Source organism: Eschscholzia californica, unplaced genomic scaffold (assembly GCF_041429995.1).
Source record: "Eschscholzia californica isolate CP2 unplaced genomic scaffold, dmEscCali1.0.p SCAF_2, whole genome shotgun sequence".
NCBI lineage: Eukaryota > Viridiplantae > Streptophyta > Magnoliopsida > Ranunculales > Papaveraceae > Eschscholzia > Eschscholzia californica.
Genome location: NW_028238309.1, coordinates 38,570,173 through 38,580,807, shown reverse-complemented (window position 1 = coordinate 38,580,807; position 10,635 = coordinate 38,570,173). Strand labels below are relative to the sequence as shown.

Here is a 10,635-nt window from a genome sequence, read left to right as displayed (position 1 = left end):
TCGCCGGCCGGAAAAATTTTCCGGCCGGCGACCTTCAACCTAAAAAAAAAAAATTTTTTTTTTTTTTTTTTATCTCTCATCTCCATCTCTCTCTAAAAACTCCGGCGAAGGGGGTTCCCTTCGTCGGAGTACGGGTCTGTTGAAGAACAGACCCGATCTGGTCTGTTGAAGAACAGACCCGATCTGGTCTGTTGAAGAACAGACCGATCTGGTCTGTTCTTCAACAGACCAGATAGGGTCTGTTGAAGTCTTCAACAGACCAGATCGGGTCTGTTGAAGAACAGACCAGATCGGGTCTGTTGAAGAACAGACCAGATCGGGTCTGTTCTTCAACAGACCCGTACTCCGGCGAAGGGAACCCCCTTCGCCGGAGTTTTTAGAGAGAGAGGGAGATGAGAGATAAAAAAAAAAAAAAAAAATTTTAGGTTGAAGGTCGCCGGCCGGAAAATTTTCCGGCCGGCGACCTTCATCGGAGAAGATAGAGTGAGGTGGAGAGAGATAGAGTGAGGTGGAGAGAGAGAGAGAGGAGAGGTGGAGAGAGAAAAAGGTGAGTTGGAGAGAGAGAAAGATGATTGGGAAAGAGAGGTGAGGTGGAGAGGGAAGTGAGGTGGAATTATGTTTGTTTTTTTTTATTTTATTTTGAAAAAAGATTTAAATGAAGGGTAGTTAAGACATTTCCATGAAAATAGGGGGCCATATTTGAATTTACGAAAAAAAGGGGGCCATAAAGGAAGCTGGTCACAAAGTAGGGGGCCATATAGGAATTAACTCTTAATATTATTTACAAGTCATATTTATGTCGAATGCAGGTGGGAACAATCTCTTAATTACTTTTACAATTATTAGTCCTAGCTCATTTAGTCAGAGAATAAGCTAGATCATTGCCTTTGCGAGAAATATGTGTTAAGATTTTAGCGTGAAATTGAAGAAGCAGTTTTCTGATCGACGCAGTGTGAGCCTTAATTTGCCAGTGTAATAGATCTCTTCGGTTGTTGAGATGTTTGATAATAGCCTGATATTAATCTACTTTACTTTCAACAAAAAAAAATTAGCATATTGTTCAATGAATAGTGTACTCCAATACCAAGAAGCTGTGAATTCGTGATTTTTGGAATATCATGTTTTTCTCAAGATTTAACCACTGAATTTATATGTACGAAAAATTCAACATATTTATGGCATATGATGTAATAAATTCTTCAAAAATAAAAAAAATTATCATTTATGTTGTAAACAATCTCATATATCGATGGCGAGACGAAATGTTGTGCTCTGCTTAAACACCATTCTCATACGGAGTGTGGTCCTCCTCTTGAGAGTTTAAACATCATTCCCTATTGAGGCCTTGTCCAGAAATGTCAAAACAGACAATATCACTTGTTGTCGACATCATCCAAATAAGAACTATATATACAGTGAGCTGGATACAATAGAAACTGGTGTTTTATGATTTTACTTTCTCTTGCCTATACATATACCCCAAGGTTACAACTTCATCAACTCACTTGTAATAAACAAAAAATAAGAAAGGAAACTCAATTGAAAAAAAAAAATTCTGCTTTCTTCTCTAAATACTCTCTCTCTCTCTCTCTCTCTCTCTCTCTCTCTCTCTCTCTCTCTCTCTCTCTCTCTCTCTCTCTCTCTCTCTCTCTCTCTCTCTCTCTCATACTAGTTCTCTCCTTAATCACTTCTTAGTTTGAGTTGCTCTAAGTATCTTGTATTGGAATTGGATAAAGTTCATATAATTTTATTCATATTGAAAGAGAATCAAATATACATATAATTAGATCTATTGAGTTTGATATAAATGGATCATCATAATCATCATCTTGGTAATGGGAAGAAATGCTACACACAAGACGGGTCTGTCGATCTCCAAGGGCGCCCTGTTCTCAGCTCTTCAACTGGAAAATGGAATGCTTGTGCTTTTCTTGTTGGTATCAACACCATATATTATCTCTCAATTTTTTTTACTTATCTTAATTTATACATGAAATTAATCATCATCATATCATATGGTTAGGGAAATCTCTTTTCAAAAATTAGCACTATTAATTTGAAGGATTTGATTATTGTAGGTTATGAAGCATTTGAGAGGATGGCTTTCTATGGAATAGCATCAAATTTAGTAGTTTACTTGACTACCCAACTTCATGAAGATACTGTTTCATCAGTTAGGAATGTAAATAATTGGTCTGGCTCTGTTTGGATGACACCCATCCTCGGCGCTTATATCGCCGATTCCTACCTCGGTCGGTTTTGGACTTTCACCATCTCTTCTCTCATTTATGTCATGGTAATTAACATCTCTAAATTTATATCATTATCTTAAATTTATAAACTTCTTCAAATTTTTTTTTATTTTATATTGTTAATTGAGGAGGAACCAAACAATATGCTCAATTGTAATCCAATAACTTCATAAAAGGGGTTGGTACAAGTATCTTTAATAAGCCCTCCAAGTTGGGGAAGTCTAAATGGGATCCTCCTTGGACCATTACAATATAATGAACTTGGACATAATTAATAACTTTATCAACAATAAGTGAGACCTTTTCTAATTAATTGGTTCACCCAAAACATTAAATTTCATCACCTAGCTCTTTCATTAACCTCTATCAATTTAGTAGTACAACTTTTTAGTTTTAATGGTCCTCCTATTGGATGATCTGGAATCTTAATTGATTGATACAGGCAATTCCATGCATGTGCTTGAATAAGAATGGGTAGTACTACCTAGTTACTGTTACTAGGAATATACCCTCTCTCTCTCTCTCTCTCTCTCTCTCTCTCTCTCTCTCTCTTTCTCTTGAATTTTATTTTATGACCCTACTGGCTACTACACAAATATACAGACATGATAATGGGGTTGAAACAGGGGATGGTGCTACTTACAATGGCTGTCTCTCTCAAAGCAATGAAACCAAGTTGCAGGCCAGATGGGGTATGTAGTAAAGCTACAACATCACAAGTTGCCTTCTTCTATTCAGCTTTATACATAATAGCAATTGGGGCAGGAGGAACAAAACCAAACATTTCCACATTTGGAGCTGATCAATTTGATGATTTTAATCCTCATGAGAAAAAGCTTAAAGTTTCATTCTTCAATTGGTGGATGTTTAGTTCTTTCTTGGGTGCTCTGTTTGCTACTGTTGGACTTGTTTATATTCAAGAGAACTTGGGTTGGGGTTTAGGGTATGGTCTACCTACTATTGGTCTTCTACTGTCCCTTGTCATATTTTATTTAGGGACACCAAAATATAGACATAAGTTCAGTAGGACAACCAACCCTACAAAAGACTTGGTTTCTGTTCTCGTTACTGCGTTTGCGAATCGAAAACTACAACTCCCTACCAACCCTTTAGAGCTTTATGAGCTTGAGCCACAACATTATAATATTATCACAGGCAAACGTCGGATCCTTCACACTTCTGCTTTCAGGTATATATATCTTCCTAACTATGTATGGTCCTCAATATTTAGATATATACTCTACGCGAATATATATAGTCTCGGAGTTATAGATCGATAAGATATTTGTTACTATTTTGTTTGAGTTCCTCGGTGGTGGACGTTGCTCTTCCTTCTTGGGAAGACATAAATGTTTCCATCGAGGGCCTGTGGGTCATGGTGCATGTCCCCATGGCATTCATTTTGATAAATATATTTTCCTCCTCATTGTGAGGTTTTCTTTAAAAGAAAAGAAAAAGGCGAATGACCCACCACGACCGTCACCTTAAGTTGACTTATTTTGATGAAGCACAACTATTCACACAAAACCGTACCACCAGTTGTTCTCTCTTTTTCTATAAATTATTTTGCTTAAATTCGTCTTTTGTAAAGCCAAAGTAGCACACGAAAATCTACTTTCGATAAAATTTGTTTGAATAAATATAATCTTGCAAACCTATGCATTGGGAGATGACATTCCAACAATTTGATTTGCAAAACTTCTCCTTACCACATTCTTGTTCTCTTTTAGCAACTCTTATATCCTATTTATCTCTGAAGTTTTTTTGGCACAAATGGGTCCATGGTACTTGTACCCCAAAAGCTAGGGAACTCATTGATTAGAGAAGATAATGTTTCAAATGTTATACAACCACCAAAAGGTTAGACAAGCTCTGGGCAAAAAATGATATCAACGGCCAACATATTCTCGGGATCTAATACACAAATCTAGAGAGAGTTGACGCTCAAATCCTGGTTGTTGATCTCATTTCCGGCCTAGAGTGTATTGACTTTCAATGGCCCAATCATTTTCCATCAAGTTTTCACTAACTCGGGCAGATATTAATTGTTTTTCGATAGCGAGGGAGATGCTTACTTAAATGGTAGGTTTCTTACTATTTGATAGTCAAACTTTGTGGGGCTGTGTCCTACGAAGAATCAAATGCTTCCAACAATCTTTGTCTAATTTACAACCGTTTTTATACTGCAAATTTAGGAAAGGATGAGAATACAAAACTGACCGATAAATTAGTATTTATTAACAGGAAAATAGAAAATGTTATGTCATCAACTTCAAACCAGCTGTAGTAGGACCACACTATATAAAACAAACAAAAGAAAAACATGAAACAAACTAGAGATGGGACCAAAAAAGAAAGTTGTGATGGGGTCAGGCCCCCGACGTCAATAACTTTGGTTTGTTATAAATAGTAGTTTGTGGAAGAAAAAAATATGACTCCACTCATTAACTCCACTTTGTATTCTTCTTCTCTAGGTTCTTGGACAAGGCTTCGATAAATAATACTATGGATGGTTGTGTCACACGACAACCGTGCACCGTCACTCAAGTTGAAGGAGCTAAACTAATACTAGGGATGGCCCTTATATGGTTAGTCACTCTAGTTCCTAGCACCATATGGGCCCAAATAAACACTCTGTTTGTTAAACAAGGAACAACTTTGGACAGGCACTTGGCCCATATTCAAATTCCAGCTGCATCTTTGGGAAGTTTTGTTACTTTTGCCATGCTCCTATCAGTTCCAATGTACGACCGCTACTTTGTTCCTTTGATGCGCCGCAGAACCGGTAATCCTAGAGGAATTACACTTCTTCAGAGACTAGGAACCGGTTTCGTGATCCAAGTCTTTGCCATATTTTTTGCGTATGGGGTCGAACTTAAGAGGCTACATATAATTAAAGAAAATGGAACAACAGGGGAAAAAGACATTGTTCCCATGAGCATATATTGGCTCATGCCACAATATATACTTCTAGGAATTGCAGATGTTTTTAATGCAATTGGGTTGCTTGAATTCTTTTACGATCAATCGCCAGATGACATGAGAAGTCTAGGGACCAGTTTCTTCACTAGCGGGATCGGGGTGGGTAACTTTTTGAACAGCTTCCTGGTAACAATGGTGGATAAAATAACAGGTAGGAATGAAAGGAAGAGTTGGATAGGGAAAAACTTGAATGAATCTCACTTGGATTACTATTATGGTTTCCTTTTAGTAGTGTCTGTGGTTAACTTAGGTGCTTTCTTTTGGGCGTCAAAGAAGTACAAGTACAAAAAGGAGAGTAGTGAATTAGTTGAAGGGAAAGAGGCTTCGATCGTTGAAATGGAGGGTAGTAAAGTTCTTGAAACTGTGTCTCTTGGGTTACAAGTATAAGTATTTGGTCATTTGTACAATATCTTAGTAAGTATCGATCGAATTATATCTACTTTGTAATATAAATATGGTTATATCATTAACTCTTAACTGTACTAGGAGCTTTCTATTTAATAAAATGATTGATCCTATAATATAAAAGGAGAAGTTATAAGCATCTTTTTTCGTCTAAGGAGATCGATAAAACTTCATTTGGGCTTACAAGAAGACATATAATTAAGCTTGCTGTTAGCCTCAGCTGGGCCTAAGATATGGGTTTTTTTCCTTTCGTGGTAGGAAAGTTGTATGATCCATTAACGTCTTAGTTAATCGAGAAAGCCATAAAAACAACGACATTCAAGGATAATTTCTTAAAATTAGTAATATAACACAATGCCATATCACTCTAAAATCAAGAAAAGACACCTCTATGTCTTGTGGTTCATTAGGTAGCAAGTCTTTTCACATATTTTAAGTTATATGAACCAATGAAACTCATTGTCCAAATGTATAGTATTTTCCTCTCTTTTCCTTTTAACATAATTTGATATATTTTATAGAATTTGAGAAGGATGTTTTTTTGACCTTTCCATTTGAGGAGAAAAAGGAAGAGAGTTCTTCTTAAACTAATTTGACATGAATACTACTAGATAAATAGCAAGTTAGTTAGTAGTGAGTGAAGTTTTACCGACTATACGACCATAAGTTCCTTAAATTACTTATTTTTATTTGGCGGGACTATGTACTTACATAGTTATCTAACTAACTATAACTATTATGTATTGATTTGAAATACCTTGTTTTATATTTCTACTTAGATTTATATCCGTGCTCTACTTTCAACGAGGAAATTATTTTAGATATCCATCATTTCAGTCTTTTTTTACACCGTCTATAGTTTGTATATGATTATGTGTTCAATTGGACTTCCATAACAATCGGCTTTTTAAAGCAACTTGACTTTACACCGACAATGATCTGCGCATACATCTTCATCAATACAGATCTGTTTTCCCTCCCAAAAACTGCCAGGAAAAACCTTGGGTGGTCGACAGAATGTCAATTAGTTGAAAGATCAAATCATCCCAACATATAGGGGGCATGATCTAAAAAGGGAGCCCTAGATAACTTGACACGAAAAAAAATGTAGTACAAAATGCATTTAGTTATCTTTTCCCTTTGGAGGAAATATTCACCTTACATACAAAGGAACAACTTACTTTCAAAAATTAGGATCACATCGCCCCATGTAGAGAAATTGGCTGGGAAGTTCATGGAAGAAATCGATGCGGCCAAAAATTAGGACAAATAATTGAAACTGCCAAAATCCGAAGCTACGAATCTCGTAATTGGACGAAATCTTGAATGTTGGTGTGTATTGACATTATGCACATTTTTTGTCGCTTATGCAACAATCTAGTCCACTTAGGGAGAAGTTCCATCGTTTAGGCACTCAAAACAAACTCTTAATAGTTCTTACCGTTTTTAGTTAATTTTCTATTATCTTTAGATTCTGCAATGTAATTATTAAGAAGTTGTTACTTTAAGTTTGATTTGGCTAGAAGTTTGTTAAATCGAGTTTGGATAGATTTAGGAAACCCTAATACTATATAAAGGAGATCCAGTAGTTGTTTAATTCATTCAATTTTCAATAAAATTACAACAATTTCTTTATTGTCAGTGAGTTTCGTTTTTTCTAAGTAGTAGACATAGATTTAAAGTTTCTGTGAGTTTTTTCTCTGCATCATTAACCGATTGGTAACGTGGTTGAGAGATCAATTATTTGTGTCTACTATTTTTGGCTTTCACTATCCCATCAAGTCCTATCATCTCAAATTTTAACTCAACAATATATGATATAATTTGTATTATTATTGCTGATTATTAGGTAAGCTGCTTAATCCTTTCCACTCAAGGTTGTCTTTTACTTTTTCACTTTAAAGAATTCTTCAATTCACTTAAAACTTAATCAAAATTGATAAAGGTGTGCCTAGGAATGCTCTATAAATGCATGTCTTATTAGATCTATTGACAATATGAATATTCATCATTTTTTCCTCTTCACAACTACTTCTACACCCATTAATTCTTCTTCACTTTCTTCCATGTCTATTCTCACTCTAACTCTCCTTATGCTCCTTCTTGGAAGCTGCTCTAGTGTCCAACTCTCCACAAGTTATTACTCAAAATCATGTAAAAACGTATTCTCTACTGTAAAACCCGTTGTTGCCTCCGCAATATCCCAGGAACGACGAATGGGTGCCTCTCTCCTTCGTTTGCATTTCCATGACTGCTTTGTCAATGTAATTCTACCACGTCTCGAACTTTGTTAAAAAAATATAATCTCAATTTGAAGCATATTCTCAAGTTCAGTCCAAAAACTTGTATTATATGAGTAGGCAAACAACTACTGATATGCTAAAGCTGGCTTGGTTCACATTTCTTAGTTTGTGAAACTTAGTTAATTCGAAACTTACTTCACTCTTTTACATTGTTATAGTAACACCTTATGCACTTTTCTATATAGGGATGTGATGCTTCAATACTATTGGACGACACGGCGAATTTTACAGGGGAGAAAAATGCTGCTCCTAATCAGAATTCAGTTAGAGGGTATAGTGTTATTGATCAAATAAAATCTGCAGTAGAGAAGGTATGCCCAGGAGTAGTGTCATGTGCTGATATCGTGGCCATTGCCGCCCGAGATTCTGTTGTCATCGTATGTACACGTCCATCTTTACTACTTACTATATAAGTATATATAATACATATTTCATCAACACAATTAGTGCACTACTAGCTAGGGTAGGGCACTGAAGAATACCAATCTTAGCTGTTTCATGTTTTTTTATGGAAGCTGTTTCATGTTTGATGTATTTAATTTTAGCTTGGCGGACCTAGTTGGGATGTAAGACTTGGAAGAAGGGATTCAAGGACTGCTAGCCAGGCTGCTGCCAATAACAGCATTCCCCCTCCAACTTCCAGCCTTACCAATCTCATCTCTACTTTCAAAGCTCAAGGTCTCTCTACTAAGGATATGGTTGCTTTATCTGGTATGACTCATGACACACGCATCTCTCTCTCTTCTCTCTCTCTCTCAACCTCGCTCTCTCTATTTCTAAGATTTTTGCACGGTTGGGCACGTGTAACAGGTTCACACACAATTGGACAGGCAAGATGCACAAACTTTAGGAGTCGCATTTACAACGAGACTACTAACATAAACACCTCTTTCTCTAAGAAAAAACAAAGCAACTGCCCGAAGACTGCTGGCTCAGGAGACAACAATCTAGCCCCACTAGACCTACAAACTCCTTCTTCATTTGACAACAACTATTATAAGAACCTTGTGAACAAAAAGGGCCTCCTCCACTCTGATCAACAACTCTTCAATGGTGGTTCAACTGACTCGCAAGTAAAAAGATACATTAACAACCCGGGCCTCTTTAGTGCTGACTTTGGTGCAGCCATGATCAAGATGGGAAATATCAAACCACTCACTGGCTCTAAAGGAGAGATAAGAAAAAACTGTAGGAGGACCAACTAAGATTTGCAAGCGAGAACTCGTGTTTATAGCCTCTATTAAAAAAATTGCAATTTGATTGCAGTAATTGATTAGTGAGGGAAGATATGTGGCTGAGAATGTTCCTTGTATGCATTACAATTAAGTAAGCATATATGTTTGTGTATGAATCTTACGGTAATGTTCCTTATATGCCGCCCAGAATCCACTAAGAAACATTGTTCCGTTCTCTTATAATATGAAGGCATTGAATAATTATTAATTTTGTATTCACTGATCGATAAAATTAGCAAAAGTTACTTGATTCGAAGAATGCATGTTTTAAAGCAGTTATTATTTATGTATATACATATATTTGACTTTACGATAACTAAATAAAGGTTTTTGTAAGACAAACATAACATCAATTCAGTAGGAAAAAGTTCATTACACTGATGCATGTCATGGTTGGAAGAGGAGCAGTTAGGAGGCCCAAATTAACTATTCTGTCCATTTTTCCTTGTGCTGGCTCTAGCTTGTGAGCTTTGACATTAAAATTCCTATTTACATGAAGAAAAGGGATAGGACAAAAGATAGAGCAATTTTTTTATTTGCTTCAACACATCCATAGGTGTCCAGTGGACTGAATGATGTTCTAAAGGTTACTTATGTTGAGAGAGTTTCCTTCCAGCTGAACATGTCCTGTTGAAAGTGTCATAAGTCGATATCCAACCCAGTTTGTGACCCACGAAGCTGCTTCCAGCACGAAAATTTTGGACCAACCCATTTTGCTTATTTTTGCCCTAGTCTTATTAGGGTGGTTATTAATGTAAGGGGTGCCCATGTAATTTGAAAACTCGAAAGAGAGGTGGTGAGACAGTGGGATTAGGGTTTTGAGCGAGCTATATAAACTGAAGCCCTGGAGATATCTTTGTAACTTGTTCTTTAGTCATAGTGAAAATCTTCACGGCATTGGTCGTCGTGGAGTAGGTCTCATCAATCGAACCACGTAAATCTCTTGTTTGGATTGTTTACTTTCTCTACAGCTTTTCTTGGTTACTTGTTCTTCGCCATAACTCATAACATGTTTTAACTTTTAAGCCTCGAGTTTGCGCCCCTAAGAGACCTTTCAAAGTTGTCGCCCGTTCACCCTCATCTATTGTTGTGGTGAAGGAGAGTGTTGTTTGTCCAAGAATATTGAACTTGGGTATAGATAGAGTAATTTATGTAGGCTTTAGGTCATTTAATTCGTCGGGCTTTAGGCCAGTAGTTATTCGGCAGTTACGTGTCTATCATATCATATCGATGTATCAATGCCTCTGTATTGACCATTGTAGTCAATATTAAAAAAAAAACTTTTTCACTTTCTCCTTCTCTCTCCTTCCCTCTTTTTCTCCAAACAGTTGGCCCTCCTCTCTCATCCAAAACCACCAAGATTTTAGAAAGAGAAGGTGAGATAACAAGGTGAGAGATGATCAACAATAGAGGGGGACTGATTTTTACTAGAAGAAGACATGGCGACATAGATCGGAC

General features: G+C 36.5%; 2 protein-coding genes across 2 annotated transcripts; both read left to right on the top strand.

Annotated features, from left to right (window-relative positions):
- Positions 1–1,438: 1,438 nt before the first annotated feature.
- On the top strand, positions 1,439–5,762 carry LOC147557759 (Major facilitator superfamily protein). Its single transcript, XM_086659355.1, has 4 exons — positions 1,439–1,937; positions 2,079–2,296; positions 2,879–3,441; positions 4,727–5,762. Exons 1-4 carry the CDS (start codon positions 1,808–1,810, stop codon positions 5,619–5,621), a joined length of 1,806 nt encoding a protein of 601 aa, XP_086515481.1. The 5' UTR covers positions 1,439–1,807; the 3' UTR covers positions 5,622–5,762.
- Positions 5,763–7,602: 1,840 nt separating this feature from the next.
- LOC147557758 (peroxidase 4-like) lies at positions 7,603–9,409 on the top strand. The gene is made up of 4 exons (XM_086659363.1): positions 7,603–7,903; positions 8,128–8,319; positions 8,488–8,653; positions 8,753–9,409. Exons 1-4 carry the CDS (start codon positions 7,637–7,639, stop codon positions 9,145–9,147), a joined length of 1,020 nt encoding a protein of 339 aa, XP_086515489.1. The 5' UTR covers positions 7,603–7,636; the 3' UTR covers positions 9,148–9,409.
- Positions 9,410–10,635: the final 1,226 nt, after the last annotated feature.

Coding starts and splice junctions, on each gene's coding strand:
- LOC147557759 (XM_086659355.1), top strand. CDS start 1,808: ATGGATCATCATAATCATCATCTTGGTAATGGGAAGAAATGCTACACA. Junction 2,297..2,878: donor CTTCTCTCATTTATGTCATG/GTAATTAACATC, acceptor GGGTTGAAACAG/GGGATGGTGCTACTTACAAT. Junction 3,442..4,726: donor CTTCACACTTCTGCTTTCAG/GTATATATATCT, acceptor CTTCTTCTCTAG/GTTCTTGGACAAGGCTTCGA.
- LOC147557758 (XM_086659363.1), top strand. CDS start 7,637: ATGAATATTCATCATTTTTTCCTCTTCACAACTACTTCTACACCCATT. Junction 7,904..8,127: donor TCCATGACTGCTTTGTCAAT/GTAATTCTACCA, acceptor TTTTCTATATAG/GGATGTGATGCTTCAATACT. Junction 8,654..8,752: donor GGATATGGTTGCTTTATCTG/GTATGACTCATG, acceptor CACGTGTAACAG/GTTCACACACAATTGGACAG.